The sequence below is a fragment of the Cottoperca gobio genome, chromosome 10 (genome assembly GCF_900634415.1).
Source record: "Cottoperca gobio chromosome 10, fCotGob3.1, whole genome shotgun sequence".
In the NCBI taxonomy this organism is placed as follows: Eukaryota; Metazoa; Chordata; class Actinopteri; order Perciformes; family Bovichtidae; genus Cottoperca; species Cottoperca gobio.
This window is the reverse complement of record NC_041364.1, coordinates 4,328,669-4,349,897: the sequence shown is the minus strand read 5'-3', so window position 1 is coordinate 4,349,897 and position 21,229 is coordinate 4,328,669. Positions and strand designations below refer to the sequence as shown.

The window sequence follows — 21,229 nt, the reverse complement described above, 5'->3', positions numbered from 1 at the left end:
CTTCAGAGTTGACATGAGTAGCAATTTGAGGATTAGAAAATTGGAAAATTGATGTTTCTGAGGGGGAAACGTCTGCAGGCAAGTGCAGTGACTTAGTGTCTGCAAGTTAATTCCCATAAGAGGGGAATACAATTATTGTATAATTGCGATGTTGCTCATAGAGCAGCTCTCTATGGATCTATTCATTCCAAGGGTTTCCAAAGGATTCAAATTACAAACACTACAGCGGCACCGTTTAAAGAAATACACTGGAGTGTATACAAGTTTTAGGAAGCAAAGTTACGACCTGTGAAATCTTTTGATGAATCGCTTCATGTCCTTCTCTCCCTCTGCCTCTTAACTCTCACTGATCTGCACAATGTTATCAAATGCAACCGCTATACGGACATTGAATTATTGCATCAGCGGTATGGCTTTGACCCCTGCAGTTCTTACAGTTGGCTGCTTTGAATTTTTGTGATTAACGGGAACTTTGCACCCTTTGAAGTTACACTTGATAAAAGCCACAGATGTGTAAAATGTGTAAAAGCTTCAAATGAGATTCCATCGGACAAAACCACAAACGCTAGCAGGGTAACATTGGTTCATGATGTAAGCAGCGTGACATTTAAACCAAATTCCAGAACTTTAAAGTGCCTTCCACATTTTAGATTTGTTTTCAAATCTGCGATTTCTTTACGTCTGGCATTGATGGCTATTTCCCCCGAAAACAATGGACCAATCAGAGATTAAGAGGGATTAAGAGTGAGGACGTCATCTCTTTACACAGCTAGTTTCTTTAGATACCTACCAACATCCATGAAAAATACCATAGCAAAATGGTCGCCAGCGTGGTTAAGATTGTTGCAGTTATTGTGCACATATGGACACATTTCTTTGATCAATGTGAAAAATGTTAAACGCTCATAGCAACCTCTACCGCAGCTGTCACTTTAACTTAAATTGAGTCGATGGGATGGATTGTACACTCCTTATTGATTGGTTAGGGCTGGCTGAAAGAAGGGATTGAATGTATTGATTATTTTATCAAATATGAGGAGGCATGTTACTCCTTGATTTTGCATATTGAACTCCAGATGAAGCTGTGGATTCAGTGACCTTCTGTGCTTCACCTCAGCTGCTAACTGAAACACCTGCAGCTGTAATTAAAAACGTTAAGTGATTAAGATTTACTCACACCTAAAGCCAGTGGTATGTTGTCTAATCAATTGCTCTCTAAATGTAATTGTAACCCATCGAACCATCAGTGTGAGGATTTAATTAAATCTCTTTAAGTTCCTGAACTGCAAGTAACCCCTTGTTACACCTTCGACCACCTTTACACGCAACCACACCCACACATCAACGTGAGTAATGTCCGCTGGAGACTGATGTCACCATACTTACAGGGTCTCATTTTTTATCTGCTTGTTTTTGAAATAGTTTTGAGAAATGACAAATATATGGATACGCTAAGCACTTGGCCTTTTATTAGTCTACACAGGTCATTAAGCCTGTGACTGTCCACCGCTTGACAAAAGGCCTCCCAGCACTCCTCCCTGACGACTCATAAAAAAGCCTTTCAATCATCCATGTCTTTGCCTCCAAACATAAACCCGCTGTTTGATGCAATTGTTATCGGAAAAACACAAACAAAAAAATGGAAGAACACAGCCGGCCACTTAAAGCCGTATTTTACTGTTGGATGCAATGAATATTAATGAAGCTGCACTTAAGGAACAACAGCCGTGTAATTACCTCCGGAGATAAATGGTTAGAAAACACAAGCCTTTCCCTGCAGCGCTTGAAGGAATATACATCTGGGTAAATACTTCTACTACTTAAACTTCACAAGTCCAATTCCTGAACTAAGCAATCCGGAGCTGTGGCCTTGGCAGCAACCAGGAAGTAGCCTGAATATGAGGAACTGCAGAGTTAGTTTCTCATAAATCACAAATGTATTACTGATGAATGAATTGTTGGGTGAATGATCAGGAAAGTCTGCTTCATATTAGACCACCAAGACTGAGCTGTCAATTAAAGTAATAAGTCTTGTATCCGGAAGCAGCTCTAATAAATATTGATATTAACAATGGATCAAATGAAAGGAGTCACTTGTAGAACTTACATGCAAACAGACACAATTAGCAACTATTCTGCGGTAGTCCAGGACGTGTTAGCTTAGCACAGACGTGTTAGCTTAGCACAGACGTGTTAGCTTAGCACAGACGTGTTAGCTTAGCACAGAAGTGTTAGCTTAGCACAGACGCTTGCGGTGTTGGAAGTTAGCTAGTGAGTATCTCCAAAGTCGTCTTAATGTACAAGATGTACAAGATGCTAACCACTAAACAAGTAATCTTAAAATTAAGGAATCACCTGGTGTTTGCTGGTCACAGCAGGGAAAGCTCAGGTAAAACTAACTCCATTAACGATGGCTCCGCAGGTGGTTTCAATGTTATCAATCACACCTGTTCCTGCTATGACGAGCCAAAATATCAGCTCTGAAAAATGTTCTAATCAGGGCTATTAACATACATGTTGACCTGATGAGAACTCAATAAGAGCAAAGTAGTTATTTGGGTCAATTATAAGCACTTGAGTTAAGATGACTCATATCTCTTGTGAATACATGACATGTTCATATTACACCTTCTAATAACAACACTGGATGAAGAAAAGGGTTATTACAGCCGCAGCCCTTAAATAAGAATAATAGCCCACATTTGGCAGTGGATGCGGACAATAGCCTTGTTTTATGTAGTTTACCCCAAAAGCAACAATCTCCTACATATTTGATTTGATTATTTTGGTCTTTTAAGTTTCATCATTTGTTTGATTCTTTTCACTATCAATCATTTTTAGGGCATTTTATGGTTGTACATGGTAGATGTAAGACCACATTATTGTGAATTCAAATTGTATTATGGTCTCATTATTATAATTCCATATATTTGATGTGAATTAATCTGGGTTTTTGGTTCTCATCTGTATCAGTAAAAGTGATGAATTGACTCTATTCAGCATAATAGAAATATTGGCTTCATGTCCACAGCTTGCATGCAAACATGTCAATGATCTGCCTGAGAAAATCCATCACCACGAGCATCCAATGCCGCAAACTAAGCCAAAAGAAACTCAGTGACCTGCTTTAAATCTCAGCTAAGGCCTGTCAACAGGTGTGAAGGCAAACAAAGTGTTGAACAAACTTTGGCTGTCAAGGCAGAAAATGAAAGATAGATTTTGACAAACTGAGTTGTGCATGAAAGATCTGCCTTGTCAATGTACTCTCATTAGTTGGCGTGGTTCCGGGGCCATTTTAATGCTGTCGTCTGTAAAAAGCCCTAATTAGAGGCAGCTGAACAGATGTAAGATATGGAGGGAACAGAGAAAAGAAAAGGGCGGGAGAGAGGGGGGGCCCTCAACACCTCTTCTACTAACTGGTTGGTAACCTGTCTTATTCTTCTACTTCTCAGCATTACACATTCAGAAGGTTTCCTTTCAAGATGTTATCACACAAACTCCTGTGTGAAGAAGAAAATGGAGTGAATATTTCTGGTCAGTCCATTTATAGAATCTGCATATCTCTATTATTTATTTAATCTGAGCAGCCCACAAACTCAGAAACACAAACTCACGCCAAGCACACTACCTTTAATACACGTTCAAGATTAAAGCCTTAAATCATTTTATTTGACATTTTAAGACTTTCATTTAGGATTTCCAGACATTTGTCTCCAGCTGTAACATTATGTTGTGTCACCAACAACACTGAATAGACCTTTCTCACACTGAAAATCTTCTCTTGTCACCATAATTAAGGTTATGAGTTCCACCTGTGCTTTTGCAGTCGACCGTGAGAAATGCCTATTCGCTCACCAAACCACTCTGGGATTAAGATTCACCATTTAATAAACAGTGTAGTCAAAATGCATCCTTCCTCCTGGTAAATTACAGTATGCCCAGAACTTCCTAAATTACAACATAATGGCTGATGTGATGCTTTGTAATGGGCATCATCCAATTGGCTCATTACTTCCAGCTCTAAGCTTATTTGGCATCCTCCGATCACACCATCTAGTTCCTGTGTGTGAGATTTCAGATCCTTTTTAAGTGTTTTCACCACTTGACTGAATTTGTCATATGTTGTATTCCTCAACTGGTACTGAGCCACGCAACATCTGGGCATTGAGCCGTTTCCTCTCCACACCTCTGTACCCAACCACAACCAGAATCAGATTCTGGACCCATTTCCAAGCATTGTGTGCAGAAATAAATCAGCTACTCATTACACACACTGGCACAGAGTGTAGCTTAGATGTCCAAGTAACACGAGAACAATGTGTGCAAAATAACTGATCATCTCTAACTCACTCACTGGAAGAGTCAACGTGTTCCAGAAGTGGGATGTTGAATGAATAAAGTGCATTCTTCCAGTAAATCAGTCAGTGTTGCCAAGTTAGTTTTTCCATCGTACAAGAACATCGGCTTTTCTCGCTGCAACAAAATGACCGATTGCATGTTGCATCACATTAACCAGAAGAGTTTCCTCAATGAACACTTGGGAGTTGAATAGAAAAAGGCATAGCCAAGTGTCAGGATGTTATGTATACCCCTGCCCTTAAAAAACTATTTGGAAAAATCATTGAACGGTATTAAAGTACGTCCTCTATTAATCTTGGTATCAACTGCCCTTTTAAAGTGAGTGTTACAGGAGAGTATAATTCCAGATCACCAGCAGTAGAAGTTACCAAAGTAATACAAAACCTTTTCCAGCACCGCGGACAAGCCTGTACAATCGAGGAGCGGTCATGAGAAAGAGGTAATTTCACTCTTATGAAATGGATATTGCTGGAGATCCGTGAGCAACACACAAACATGCACACACACACACACACACACACACACACACACACACACACACACACACACAGTTGGCAAAATCATTCCTGTCAGTCAAAATACCTAATAGCTAATGTGCATTTTCATTCCATTCGGGCCGTAGAAATGGATACCCTCCCATGGGGATCTGAGCGTAAGCATGCCTAGGCAGAGCGTATCCAGTCTGCACCGAAAACCTATTTGTGCTTTGGGAAAAGCCATACATTCTCAAAATAGTATGTGTGATTGGGTTACCGTCTCTGTATACCACTGGCATAGCATCGTATATCACATCTCACCATGTGCTAGGTGACATAATCCAGCGCTATGCCGATGATGTCGGGACAGGTGTGTTTTTTATTTACCCCCCTCCACCCCACGCCTAAATGCATTAGAGCTGGGATATTCATGTAATAGTTTCTGGTTCTTTTCTCACTCTCCTCCGATGGCGTATAAAGAAGACACAGTGGTGGTTTTAATTTCCATGGGCATGCATGACTTATGAGTTATGGTATTTTAGGTAATAAATACTGAACGCAGGAGAAATGTCTCCATATAAAGTTTTGGAAGGATGATTCTTTGAGTGATGATGCATCACATGCTACATGAGTAATACATGGAGAAAAGAGGAAATTCTGTTTAGTTTACTGTGCCAAACAAAATGAGCCAAACAAGTGTTCAACAACAAGGGATTTACTTTAGTATCGGGTCTATAAAACTACTTAATGAGGGCCGATCGAAAGGTTAATATGTGTTGAGCTTTTTTCCTTTTCACCGCTGGTGCACAATTTCCTTAATGACAAAAGTAAATAAATAAGGTACTGACTTAAAAAATACAAAATACGATAAACTAGGTGTGTATGAGCAAGACCTTATTGGTTGAAGGTTAAAAATATAATGTACAATAATCGAAATGTTACTGCAAGTTACTATTATTGACAGGTTGTTTATTTGACAACCTGTCATGTAACATGAATTAAATCACACATAAGGTGTGAAATTTCAATAAGGGATGTAATTGCAACAGTCCAAAACAATACGTGTCAATATATGCAGCGAGAAATTAACCAACATTTGACCCGACAAGGAAGTGTACCTGCTGTGTTGGTGTGTGTACCTGTTATATGTGTGTGTGTGTGTGTGTGTGTGTGTGTGTGTGTGCGTGCGTGCGTGCGTGCGTGCGTGCGTGCGTGTGTGTGTGTGTGTGTAACCATCTGTACATTGAGCACAAAACCTGAGCCGCAGTACACTGAGAGTCCCTTCAGTACACAAGATGGTGTTTACAATATGTATCGACGTTCATTGTGTTATTGATTAAGCTAATTAGGTTTAACTGAGCCCATTCCAACGAGCATTAAATGTACCCTGATGCATTCTGCAAGCATCAGCTCACACTTTTCATTTGCACGATCATACTTTGTAGTGAGTATAAAGCTGTAACTACAGTCACATCTTCATTGTATTCTCCTTTCAACTGCTCAAACTGCACATCATATCTGCACTGAGGTGTCCAGAGTGTATTCTAAACTCTGTGAGGCTTCTCGAGCATCAGTAACTCTCATCGCTGCGTTCTAAAATTATCTAGGTGCTTGATAAGCGTGAAATGTCTCTGCTGCATCGGATAATTCCAGTAGCTCGGATTCACACGTGAGGAAGTCTTCGTATGATGAGGAAGGGAGACCAGTTAAGTTTGTTTACATATATGACGTCTGAGACAATGTGGTTGTTGGTTGTTGTGGTTTACTTTTCACAATGTGTGTAGTGCAAGTTAAAGTTTTTGCAAATAGGAACTCAATGGAGCACAATTAGTAACTAATATGCACACAATGAGGACTAATTGGTTGGTTGATATAGAGCTTATCGGGCAGTGATTCATTAAGATTGTAGATCGATACTGGTTCCTTAACATAGTATCTCGCAGTTTGTTATTAATTAACTTATATAGTGCTTGTTTCAGGAACTCTCCCGCTTTTGTAAAGTGTTACCAATGAACTCTTATTGTATCATAAAAGACACAGCTGTTGAATTCCTCTGCACTTGATCTGGGTCAAGCTCCCTGTCAGTCGACTGCAAGGTGTCGGCCATGACACTCAGTGAATTGAAGAGTAGAGTCATTACAGGACACTTTGAAATACCTCTCTGATAGGAGGTGATGACATCTGCCAAGCTATGCAGACACGCCCTCCAGAGACGATCACCAAGGTCAACTCATCTCGCTGCCAAGAGTTTTTCAGCACAGTGGAATTCCAGTTGCCATAAAACAACCGATCCTCACAGGACGACTGAGCTCTGTGTAAAAACAGTGACATGCTGGCACATTCTCAAACCCTCCCAGCGTCTGATCCATGCTGTATCAACGAAAGCGTCTGTTTTAGAGAATGATAATCATTGCCAGCATTTACAGTAGATCAAACAATCTTTCACAACTCCTATTTTCTTCATACCATCATATAGAGCTTAAAGATACATACATTTGCTTGCCTTGACTTGCTCAGTGTTCAACGCAAAATGCACATAAATTATTGTGTTACTCAAGCTCTAATGCACCCCTTAATGTGGAGCAATTAAGTACATAAAACCACAGACACGTGATGTGTTACGCTGAATATGCTTTGAAGGATACTCTGGTCGGGTTAGGTGTGACTCTACTGTATTTCTCAGACATGCCAGTCTGATCTGTTTTTAGTTAAGTTTTATGACCCTAAATACCTTCAGAGCTGCTGCAAAAGTAAGCACACCTTCCTTTGTACTTTAGATGTGTTATTGACCCACGACAGCTCTATGCCAGTGAGGGCAGTAAAACAGCAGGTCAGGACGACAATCAGACCAGTAAAAGAAAAGAAAAAGGGAGCCGAGGAAACAATGCGAACTCGCAGTGAATGACAGGTATTTGTAATCTTGACTTTAGGCGGACATACTCCACCCTTCATGTTTAGACTACACTTCCCTCTGCCCCGCAGAATCAATGTTAGCATTGGGACTATTAACACTCCCGTGTTTAGAAGTCCAGGTTTATAAATTGTACATTTCTTTGCTCTGGGAGCTCTCAGAGGCACTTGACTCACAATTGCACATTTTCTTTTTGGTTTTGTTTTATCTGCTGTGCTTCATGTGGAACTGCTTTGCTCAGTGCCAGCTGGTCAGACTATAGCTACTTCAGTCATTGTGCAGAAACAGCTGATAACATTCACCAAGTCCTTCCGCTAAGGAAGCTAAATTGCTTTTCGATTCAAGTAATCTCACGGCGTAGATAAGGAGGAAACATGACAGAAGCGCTATCTGTATTTGTTTTGCTTGTAAGGGAAAGTAGTAATATCAAATCTTTACAATTACCAACCAAATTGTGTCTTTCAGGAGAAGCATTTGCAAAGAAACATCGACAAAGCCAAACATTTGAGATGATATTGCCAAGCTGATGGTGTAACCCAGTGACAATCCTTCTCTGCAAACCGTTAGTATTTCAGAAAGTGGGTTTCCTATTGGAGGGCTGCCGATGGAGGCGGGACAATGAGACCACTACAGAACTGCACCGATAAGAACTCGTAGCCACATCAAAGATATTATTTAAAGACATTACGGTATTTATCCAGGCAGTGTTTGCTGAGCATGAATGTGTTTCCTCACCAACACCCTGATTTCTATTCAGGTAGGTTCAGACACACCTGGGAGCTGCAAGTACACCCACTGAACTTCTGATACTGGCAACCCTGCTGACACCGTTCTACAGCAGTTTAATGAACCAAACAAAAACATATTTTATCTACTGTTTAAATATCCTTGTCAGAGCGTTACTCTTTTGTTACAGCTGTTTAGTAATTTGTTACGTGATCCGTTTACTGCCAACCAAAGTAGACATTATAGTGGCTGTTTGAGGCTAACGTGTTTCTAGCACAACATGCTAACTGTAGTTTTAACTGTTGATGTTATATATTCCACCCTTTTTACTTTACTCTATGTGTATGTTTGCTAGATTAATTACCGGTGTGTACTTCATGGTGATATTTCACTAATAAGTGAAACAAAGCTAAAAGTGAACTTTTCTTTGGCACGAGGAACAATTTAACACATAAACAAACACGTCTATACTTTTGTTTAATCAAGTTGTTACAGTGCTAATACATTTTTTACAAAGTATTTTTATAGATACTGGGTCTAATTGTTTATGATATATCATCTTGTCCTTCAACCTTTACTATAAGTGTGTTTTAGCATAGCTGTGCATCTCCACACAAGCTAACAATAGAAACGATTATGTTTTATAGCTCTGGTTCTATAACCCTTTAACGGGGCTACATGGGTTTAACCTTTCATCATTGCAGATCAACACTCAAATTAGCATGATTGATAAATGATACTAGTAGCCTATAGTAGTATGACAGATGGACAATGGAGGACATGTATGATGCTGCAGGAGTAGTTGCTTTAGAAGATGTTATGTTTTTCCCAACACCACTGGCACCATTGGAATCCATTGTAACTGATGTGACTCCAAGCTGACATCAGCCAAAACACTTTAAGCAGCCAATTTTCAAATCTGCAGGGGATGACTATTTCTTATTTCAAAATGGTTGATTTGACTATCACTTTAAAGCTGGCCTCATAAATATATTTTATATTAACAATGGGTTCTCACCAACCTCATTCTCAGACACAGCAGGCATCTGTTTTCAGTGGAAAACATATAAACCCATTGTATGCTATCTGCTCTGCACTTAGCAGTGCCGTGCAAAGTTAGCGTTAGGGAATTAAAGGAATTGAAGCATTAGGGAATTAAAGAGATATTTCTCTCAGGAGTTGGTAGAGACCAAAAACAGAGCTTAAAGGATGAACCATTGCTGCTGGATGTGCTAAACGATTTCACCGTAGCAACTTTATAAGGTAATGATTTATAACTTTTTGTTATCAAGTGGCAAAGAAATCAATTATTGCAGGTTCTAAGCATCATGCTCATCCACTTTTCAGACGCCAAGGAATTCCTGTTTTATTTCATTCGACCATCAATGGCCAGAGCATTGACTCTAAGCACAGAACACTTCACTAACACTGATTCAGCACACAGACAGTTGTTGTTTTTTTCCAGCACAGTTTAAACCCGTGACCCATATCCCTCGAAAACTCCCTTGGCTGCTTGAGAAGGTGGGGGGAGACGGTGCTGTCGCCGCCTGAAATGACAAACAGCAGGCAGGCGGTGGCATGCTTTGCTTGCCAAATGCAGCACTCTACATTCAAATAGTGCTGACAGGGAAAACATAGACACTGTTATCCAAGGTCCTCCACTCTGGAGTGAGATGTTGAGGGGAAAAACTCCTCCCTGCAGTAGACATAGACCTGTCTGTATTCAGTGGGTTTCTCCTGCTGCAATCCTGGAAACTTTTCTTACTTCCACATAATGTTTACATGGGATGTGTTTAGTCACTTTAAAGAAGGATGTTGGCTCCATTGAGAAAATAAGAAACCATCCTGACAACCCTCGTTTTATATATGTGGCTTTACACTTTCCCTCTTTCCCGCGGAGTTCATTGAACTCGACCCGTCCATTTCCTCTGATGGTTTTAATTCAGTCAAGCGCAGAGGCTGTTATTGCACTGCCCACTACAATGATAAACTGCAGAGTGCTGCATTCATTCATTCAAGCATATCCATCAAAGTACAACCTCTTCTCACTGGTAACAAACTTTCCCAGGGAAGCAGGAAACATCTGACCTGTATTAAAGAATGCACGCAGATTCCAAGGCCGGCTAGTTTTGTTTCACTGGTTTAAGAGGCGTATCGTAATTTCACATTAAAACATAAAGTTAAGCACTATGGAAACCACTTAAAACAACATAGTGGAAACGTGAATGCCAGCTGGCCACACTTGTAGCTGCCAGTGGAAGAGGTTTGCAGGTTCGTATATAAATCACTTTGTTTGCTCTCGTCGGGACAGATTTGTTAAAAATTGGCCGAGAAGGCGAGAAACCCGTATATGATTCTGACTCTGTGTGTAAGAAAATAACTTTATAGTGTCAAAGGACTCGCTTTATTTTGATCACTGTACAAGTTTTTCTTTGAATTGCATCCCCCTATACATCCTCAATGCATCATAGTCTCCTGAGTAATTTAATAATGTACTAGTTTTATGTTACAGCCATCAGAATGTATAATTATTTTAACTTTGTTTCTTCTTGTGGTGTGCAGGATGGCTCTAAATAAAACAATACCCACGAGCTTCAGCTACCATTTGGAAAGGGAAGATATTCAGATTGCTCTGTCATTGCAATGGTTACCGACTGATCTGAGATTGACCCAAAATCTGAAACAGAATTAATTTAAACAGCTTGAATGCATTATCAGGTTTCTATGAAACAGAATATTTAACTCCAGCTCGACGTTAGAGGAACACCCAACAGAATATTAAGCTCTGTGATTAGATGGATTTTACCAGGAAGCATCTTGGGAGTTGTAGTTGACTTTTCCCCTAAAGTTTTCATGTACAGTATGCAGAGGTGTACCTGTACGTTTGAGATGAAAGAACCCGATGTTATCTGAAGCAGTTTCTAATCTTCAAGCGAGAGCGTGTTTTGCTTACACAAGACCAAGAAGTGCTTCAGCTGTCAGTCACAGAACATCGTCTGAACAGGACTTTTAGTTGTGGAACCTCTGAATGACCTAAATAACTAATCCCACTCCACTACTTTCTTAAGTGTGCTATTAACAACTGTTCTCTATGAATGATCGGCTGATGCAGGCTTCACGTACACCTGAGAGGCCACCCACTCTCTTTCCTGTTTTTAAGTCCCCACTATAAACGGCTTGTTTGTCCGCATCATAATCCAATGAATGCACAATGCACCTCTGTATCTTCAACCTTACATGTATGTATACATGGAAAGCTGCACATGGTGCCCGTGGACCTGCGACCCTTATAACCCCAGTTCTCCCCCTAATCTCGTAATCTCTAGCGCAACTGCAGCCTCTGTGATCATTGGCAGGTCTACCACGTTGCATACCTTCCTCCAATGGCGCTCAGGAGGGATATGTGCGCATATCTGCAGGTAATCCGCATCTCCTACTAATATTTGCAGCCAGATTTTTCTAATAAAACCCTGGTCTGTGCTTAGGTGGGCTAGGTGGGGATGTAACTAGGAATGATATGAAAAGGTGCATCCTAAGATGCACCTTCAGCTGGATGTGGATTGTTATACAACTGCTACATCTGCCAGCAAATCACACCCTAATGGAAGAAGGGTTTGTAAACACTGTAGCATGAACAAAGGCCGTCGCAGTGTAATGAAGCAAGCTTATATATGCCATGAGTTAATAAACCTGAAGACAAGGTGCAGCTACAGCTTTATTGTGATATGCCTGAGTCTATTTGCCTGGACGGGAGAACAACAAGGATTGAATTCGCTCTAAAAATGCCTCCATATTAAATACACAGACTATAAATCCTGCAACAAATCAAAACTATATTTCCTACAAATGACATGTTACTATTTTGCTTTTACAAATGCCTCTAGGAAGAAACATTCTGTGGTTAATGTCCTGCATCACTTAAAACGCTTTCTGAAGATTAGACAAAGATTGTAGTTTTGGTCAACTATTGAAAAGGTCAATCACTGACTTTTTCAATATTTAACCCAAACTAAATCTTAATCTAGGTTTCTTACAAACTACATTTGCCAATGCAAAGTAGTTGTATATAAATGTATTCTTTAGGCTTGTAAATGAATATTGCATTCGCCTTTTACCAGTCATGATTAACAAAATATCTTGATATCCTAAAATGCAAATACCATCATCTGTAAAACAGTCATGAGAGAAGGAAGCGAATAACTTGCGGTGGTGTTCGGGGTGGACGAGTACAAGCATTTGCTTTCAACTTTATTACCAAACAAAGCGTTTCTGTAGAGAAACTGCAGATGTCATTTCTAGCTATTTATTTTCTTAATAACCGTGAAACCTTATAGCCATGTGGCAAACACATGACAGTGAAATGTGCGATGCATGTTATTGTAACGTAACCCTTTAGTGGTGGAGGAAGGAAGTGTTCACAGTATTTGTGACCACAACACACAACATTTACATTTCAGAGTTCATGCCCATGCTGTTCGGCTTTTTGAGACTTTTGTCCAAATCATTTATTGTGACAGATGGTTACTTCACACAGCACCGGCCCACACTGGGAGACAGCCCGCTTTGATATCTTATGGAGTCATCAGCAGCCGGTTGTCAAGTTTAATACAACTGGGGACCATAACTCTCTCGGCAACTATTACTAAACATGCCAGACAGGTCTGGTTCCCTCCTTTCACTCAGATCGATATCAAATTGTCTTGCAGAGTATCAGCAATCAAGCACGCCAGAACGGTGAGCGCTCAGACACTCCAGTCAAAGGTTACAGACGGCCTGGCCAGCTTCGCCCTAAAGCCAATGTGTGACCGCTGTTTCAAAGAGTTCTTTGACAGTTTAACATTTCTCCACCCCACACTTCCCCCCTCCACCTCCTCCTCCATCCCTCTCCCCCTCCCCTCTCTCCTCACAGTTGTTTTCCTTTCTCAGCAGTCCTGATTAAACCTGGAGATCCCGGCGGGAGGCTCTGATTTCCCAGCCTTGACTGTAACTGTAGTGAAGTCAGCGCTGCATGTCCTCACACAAGGCCAGTCAAACCCACTGGCTACAGAAGGCTGAGTAATGAATGAAGTTTGACTGGAGCAGCATCTGCACCCTGTGAGGTTCTGTTGTCTCTTTATGTTGTAGTATAAATCTCTGTCAATATATCTGTCCAATACTAATGTTTGACTATTTATTTAATACTAAATACATGCTTTACTTATGATTACCTATAAGAACAGTTTTTGTGTGTGTTTCCAATCCTTCTGCACATCACTTTGTCATTTTAGCACACTCTAATTAAACAGGAAGACCCATCTGATGGATTGAACTACAATACTGGTTGTAGGACATCTGGGCCAAAATCCATTGGTTAACAATATGAATTTATAAAGTGGTAGAACAGTCCAACTGATGGATCTTCTTAAATATTCAAGACAAAGCAAGTGTCTTGAGCAGAATAGCAACCAACAAGTAGTTTTCAGCTGATCTAGAAAGCATGTATACTATTAGTATAATATAGGCTTCCTTAACAACCATTAATAGAGAATAATAATAGATCGGAATCAGTGTTTTGTGGGTAAAAGTAAATAATCAGCATGAGAAAACAACCCACGTAAGTGTATCAAAATAAAACATAATTTTTTTTAATTAAAGTTTGAAAGCCTCTATGCTCCCCACTAAACACGCTTGCACCCACACACGCGCGCACACACGCTCAAAAACAACAAATAACGTAATTGCCAAATTGCAAATGATGTACTTAATGCAACTCAAGGTAGATACACCATCAACTGCAGCCTAACGTGGAGGTGACATTAAACATTGGCAGAACTGGATTTCTGAATTTGATAGTGCAGCTTAGTGCAGTTCTGAGGGTAAGCAAATTACATCGCCCGGAGCTACTGCTGCATGAATGGAGCCTTTTTCATGATCACAGGGAAAACTTCCCCCGGGGGACAAGGAATTTCAGAGGGTTTTCCCCCTTAAACATACACTGGTACACTTTAAAGGTAAAAGGTAATTTTGCACTTCCTATCCTGGATAATGCTGTTTGAACTGAATGAAACACTCTCATTCATTGCAGTTTAAACTCAAGCAAGATGTGCATTTTAAAAAGAATGGCTTTAAACCCAGTAAGAATACGAATGTCGCTATGTGTGTGAAGAAATACCCAAGTTCACGTCATTTTCATAACTTTTCTAAGTGTCACAAACAACAATTAAAACTCACCGTTTTGCTCCTTTACACTTGGAGGGTGAAATTTGCTGACATGACTTGATTCAGCTTCCGAGCCATATTGTTGGAGAAGCGATGCAAGAAGGAATAATAATGGAAGGATCATTTGGATGAGTGGTGGTTGGCGATCACAAAGCGCTGTTGATGGGATGGTTTGTATCACCACACACATGCGTCGTTTACAGGACACCAGTGCTGTTTTGGACACATTTGGAGAGGATACATGCAGAGTAGAATCCACATAATCTTAATCATCAGTCCTTCTGGAAAAAATTGAAATGTATATCTTCCTAAATCACGAAAAATTCTCCTCCAGAGCTTGCAGACCTTGCCGTTCCTGCGTAATGCAAGTGCGCACCTGTTGGCTCAGAGAAAAGTTGGATACTGAGTTGAACAAAGGTCGGCTTTAAGTAATTATAATCCTGGAATTAGCTGAAAAAGCGTCCGTATGCAGGCATGTCATCTATGGTACGAGATCATTAGAAAAGCACAGATGCATGTTGGCTAAAGTGCGCGTCCACTGTGCGTTCTAGACTCAGTCTGAATAAATCCCCGCTGATCTTCACGCATTACAGCACGAGCTCACACACAGAGACAGCGAGGGAGTGCAGCAACCTGATAGTCTGTACCCAGAAACCATTCGCAACACCGAGACGAGATGTGTTGTCTGGCAAAGTCTCGAGTCATAACTTGGTGGAGACTGAGATAAAATATCGCTGCACGGCCGGGGTTGGGTTTTTGGAGACTGACGGCACAACAGGTGCTATACATAAAGTACAACTTCCCAGCCGAGGAAACTCCCCGGCATGTTAACTATTCCGTTGCTGCCTCGTTCAATGAGGTGTTTCACCCACTTTCAATCATATTGTCAAATGCAGTTTCACTTGCTGCAAACAGTTTCACATGTTTCCAGTAGTTTCAGCATCTTTAGATAACTGAGAGTAAAGCAGCTGATACAAGATCATAACTGTGCACACTGTTTCATAGAAACATAACTTTAACACTCAAATACCAGATTAAATGATTATGAGTGGATGTTTTTGGAGCACGTCTGAATAAAGTTAAATATAATACTATCGGTGTTCTTTGTCTCATTCTGCTTTTTTTTTTCAGAATAACCTTTTAACAGATATGTTATTACATGTAGAATAATTCACTATACACAGTGTCTCCCACAATACAAACTAGTATATTATATGATGTGAGTATTTTTCCAGATGATTTGGATTAATGTCAGTGAAAAATGAAGCTCAGTTGTAACGATTTGGCCTATTTGGGGAAAGACAAAAATTCACATTACTCATAAATATCTTTGTTCCTATTCTTTCTAATGGCTACATCATTGTGGCCCACTTACATATTTTGCCCAGTGCATCATGGTCCATCAAATGCATAACATATACATGGTTAAGCAATCAAGTCAACAGTGCATATTCACATCAGGAGCTTCATCATTCAAGAGGAAACTTTCCATAAGGAAATATGCCTAAGTATGCTTGTTGTAACCATGGAGTGATTGTTTAAAGCCTTGATTTATTTTCCCCGTAGAGAGATGAAAGATAAATGTGTACCCACACAACACTCTTCAACACGTCATTTTGCATTCTTATTCCTAAATGTTTCTGTGGAAGGAAATGTTTAAGAGCTTCTCAATTTGTCATATCAAAGCAGAGACACCGCTTGGAACAATACTCCCTCCTGTTCCCAATTTCCTTTCTCCCCGGCACACTGTTGTACCTCATCAACTGCGTTTCATGTGGTTCCTCCCATCTATTGTTGCCAAAAACCCACCCGTGTATCCCCCCACTGTATGGTAAGACTGCTGCAGCGCAGACACAACAATCAAAGGAGAGCTGGAGACATATTGAACCCATTGAGCCAGACACATGATGCAATGCTGCAGCAATTTACCCCCAGACTCACATAGCTCAGAAACCACCACCTCAAAGAGAGTGCAGAGCAGCCATCTCCCCCGCATCAAGGTATGAAGGAAGGTTTTGTGGTTTTAATCAAAGTTAATGGCTGGGAAAAGAAGGCATGGGGCATTGATACAGTCATTTCATACGTGTGTTGCCCCCATGGAGAGGGGCATATAGAGGTCTTCTTGTGCCTGCTGCAAGGGCCAAGGCCCTTTGTGTAAAGGAGAGTATCACATTCCAGCCCTGCAAGGGCCTGCAGCAGATGTCAGCACTTCAAAATGTGGAATCCCTCTCTCTTTCGCACACACATTCATACACACTCATTCACCCCTTGAGGTTTTGTCTGTAAAAGCTGGGTATTTTGTCTCGTTGTCCACATTTGATTGCCGCTTCCACGGTGGTCTTGGGAAACGTGGAGGCTTTGATACAAAGAAATATAATAAACAGAGGAAATTAGAAACAAGGCAGACCTTTTGGGTCACGGCTAACATACAGAGACATGCCAGCCAGGAGGGCTCTGTGTCCACCGAACACACTGGCGATGGAAATGTATACAATAGGGAACTCACGGTCGTCAGCTCGCAGCTAAATCCCATTAGACTCGCTTGCCTTTTCGGGACACATACTGTCAAACAAACAAATGCCCGTTCGCAATCAGTCCGTGTTACACAACGCATCTGTCATAGTGTCTGCGAAACACCAGCTTTGTTCCAGGTGAAATTAAGTAAAACACAAGGGAGCGAACGTGTTCACTTCATCTAGATCGCAGCTCATTACATTTGGAAGAAAAAGGCCTTTGAGATGACTTCATTTATATGGTAAAACCTCCTGCAGCAGCAGCAGCAGGAGCTTTTTGCTGTGTGGTCCTGCGAGGAGTCGTGGGAAATGTGCCAGCAGAGGAATTTAGAAAGTAATGACTCACATTTTCTGGATAAGTTATAACAAATCCAAGTCTTTTACATCCATTGTTATGCCTGATGAGTTCTTATCATTGAAACACAGATAGAAGGTTGTGCTAATGCCCAAAGGGTGCGGTGTCCTTCAGCGTGTGGACACACTTTTATATCAGTGGGTTCTTAAGCTGTATGAATATTAAAGTCTTGTGCTTCAGTTTGAGATGTGAAAAGTGTGGCGTCAGGGTGATTTATTGCCCCTGGCTGCACTTGGCTTTGAAACCAGAGCCCCCTGGTGGTGCCCCTCAGCGCTACACTCATACATTTGCCCCTTGAACACTTTCTGATGCCACTGATGAAAGTGGAAAATGTCTCAATTCTGGACAAAACGTTTGTTTTGACTCCAGTCTGTCCTAAAGGAAAGCATGTCATCATGTGACTCAAATACATAATTGGGTTCAGCGTTGTGGAGGAACTGGAGCCTCCACCTCTAAAGACACCCGTCATTGATACAGTACAGACAGTTATACTGTTGTTTTCAGTGTCATTGATAGAAAATCAGTTGACTCTGACTCAGAAACCCCGAACAATCATCAGGACGAGAACCTGCTGCTTCTGTAATAGGGCGAGAAAACAAGGGATTAATATTAAGCAATAACCTGCAATAGTTTTTTTATTGGTGGCTGATAATATGGACACTTTATTATTCTGCTGTGGCCTTTACATTGGTTATGTTGCTCCTGGGTGGAAGTTAGTTCACTTAAAGTTGAATTAAATCACCTCATTGAGATCATTTACTTCAAGATATTACTTTACAAATCATCCATTTACAATGTATAACACATTTCATGTGATAAGGTATGTTATCAGAAGCACTGTGGGACTGCTAACTCAGTTCTTACTGCACAGTAGTGCTTCTACACGTGGCCCCAGTGGGCCTGTACAGACTGGAGAGTGTTGCACGTCAGTGTTGTTGCTTTACCCGTTAATTACACCACAACACGGATATTCTTGTCTGCTACATTTATCAGCAGCCACGTTTTCACAGCAGAACCTGAAGTGAATTCAATTTAGATTCACTTGTTAGTTTTGGGATGCTGTCTGACTCTATTTGTTATTGCTCCTGGATGCTCTGACACTGAGACAGGAGTTAGTCTGCAGTGTGATAAACTGGGAGGAAAACAAGATACCTCATTTAAATTTATGAGTTTTATTGTGATGTTGGAATACTATAAATATTGACGACGGGAAAACAAATATCAAGAGGTGTTGTATTATAATATTTTAGGAATTAAACACCTATCATATATATATATATATATATCATATATCATATTTTCATTCAGTGTAACACTTAAACATTTTTAGCATCTGGGAAGAACCTCTTGCACCTTGAGAACCAACAATACTGCGAAGAAGCTTTTCTGTTGAACATCTTTCTGTCTTGAGGCCTCCGTCGTGATCTTGGTGAGTTTTGCAATTACTGAACATCTGCTGACGGGGAACACTCAGTTCACATTGTGGCAACCGACTTAATTAAAGACCCAGGGGTCAAATCTACACTGCCAAACTTAATCAATACAGTATTGTACTGGAGAACAACACCGTGCATCTACTCTTACCTCTTGAATTTACAACGCATGCACACTGATATTGTGCAGTTTGGATAGCATGCACTGGTTATCGTTGTTGCACATCTGTCTTACATTAAGGAGCTTTAGTTGCAGCATCTATAATATGGCTTTAGAGGAAAGCACCATGCATATCAATAACTAAAGGGAGAAAACAACAAGTAGGAAGATGCCAATACCTGAACATGGGAATGTTTACTGTTTTAAGACCAACGTGTCACTGCAACAACAGCTGATTGTTGTGCAACAGGAGTCAAAACAAAGCAGAACAGTACGATTAATTAAAGAAGATAAGTGACTTTGTAAATTAATTTCAGTATGACTTGTTTCATTTTTGATGTCAATGTAGTTAAAGGTCAAATAAATCCCTTTCAGAAGATACCAGGATCAGGTCTTTAATAAGAAAGGTTCAAGAACTATTATATTCTGGGTGTTTTGGTAAGAAGTTAACAGAAAACAAACTTATATAAGTTCCCTTGAGAAGTACAATACGATTTACAACTAATAACCATACACTCACTATTTAGTATTTTCTTTTTATGTCTTTACTCGCAACAATGTATAATGTCACCATCAAACTTCAAATCCACTTTTCACACAGTTCAAGATATTACAATCCCATCTGCAGCTTTTCATTTTATCGTCATCCTTCATGATTTACATTAAAGTCTCAGTCGCTCATGACACCTACTTCTTCGTCTTCCAAACCATTTATCTTGTCCCTGATCTGAAGTGATGTCCATTAATCTTCTCTGCGTTCAGTTTTAAGCACCGCCCATCAATTGTGAATTGAAAACATGTTACTCAGCAGCGCACAGTGAACAAAGATGTTTAGCAGCAGCACTTGCGTGAGTCTCCCTCTGTCAAAACCTTTATTTTCTTTTGAATAAGAACGTGACAACACGTATAACTCTTCTGAGCTACAGTAGGAGTAGAAATGTGCTCTGCGTGCCAGATATAATACCACAATAGATCGGTTCGATCCAGCCTGACATATTTCTGGAATGCCACGCGGCTGTCCGTCAGACACATGGCTCGTCGCCAGCCAGTGAACCTTCTTTAGACGACACACAAAAGGATCCTTGTGCTCCACTGCAAGCCTCTTGATCACAACACCAGACCCGTGCCCCGTGATATAAATCATTAATCTCTGTGCATATGGTGCTGATGAATTTGTGTATGCAAATGGAAAGACTTGTCAGTCAAAATTATACTACAGGGATCAAGGCCTCCCAAGTTGTTTGACACAAAGTGATGAATGAGATATGGATTGAAAAATTGTGGGAAAAACCGGTTTCGCGATGGATTTTATTTTCACTGAGAGAAACTAAATATTTTAATGTGTTTCAACTAAACTCATAAAATGACTGAAAGAAATGACGTAAAAGTTTTTTATAAAGAACAATTATAACCACAATCAAATCCAGATACAATTTTACAAGTTACTTCTATCAACCCCAATGTAATAAACTTTCATTCTTCTCCTTTATTTAGTTCCCCTAAATGTTATCATACCATGTTAACACAAACCCTTTTTTTTAATTAAGTTTCTTTAGGTGAGGTAGCGAGCAGGGTAATCCATCTAAATGAGTTTACGAAGATTTAATCTACAGTATTTGGCAGTTCTCAGGGAGGAAACTCATTTTATTAGCAGTTGTCAACATTACATTAAGCTCATCTAAGCCTAATACACACACCTCACAATGAGTACTATAGTATATACGTTTTTTGTTAGTTCTCAGCCTTTAATTTCTGGAGCTGAAAGACATTTTGAGATTTCCCTCCCCACCAGCACAAAGCTCCCCACAGGAACATCAATCTCGTGTCGCATAAAAGTCCCATACATGCTTCATTAAATCCCTATAACTCATAAAGTCGATGATACAACCATATTAAGTGATACCATTTGGTGAGCTTGTAACTGTTTGATCTTTTGTATATTTCAAGCTTCTAATTTAACATGATCGTCAGTTATCTGTTCTTCAATTCAGTCACGAGCACAGGCCGGACATAAACATCACGATGGAAAAGACATCACACTTCAACCCGCCGTGAGTCCCAAATTGAGGGATGTGTATTTTAACGGACATACTGACGC

The 21,229-nt window shown here is 40.3% G+C and overlaps 1 protein-coding gene across 2 annotated transcripts in view; it reads right to left on the bottom strand.

The window, feature by feature from the left end:
- pdgfc (platelet derived growth factor c) overlaps positions 1-15,307 on the bottom strand; it is a 40,474-nt gene extending 25,167 nt beyond the window's left edge. For both annotated transcript variants that reach the window (XM_029441703.1, XM_029441704.1), the window contains exon 1: positions 14,683-15,307. In XM_029441703.1, coding sequence (XP_029297563.1) covers positions 14,683-14,860 — 178 coding nt within the window. In that variant the 5' untranslated portion in view covers positions 14,861-15,307. The remainder of the gene's footprint in view (positions 1-14,682) is intronic.
- Positions 15,308-21,229: the final 5,922 nt, after the last annotated feature.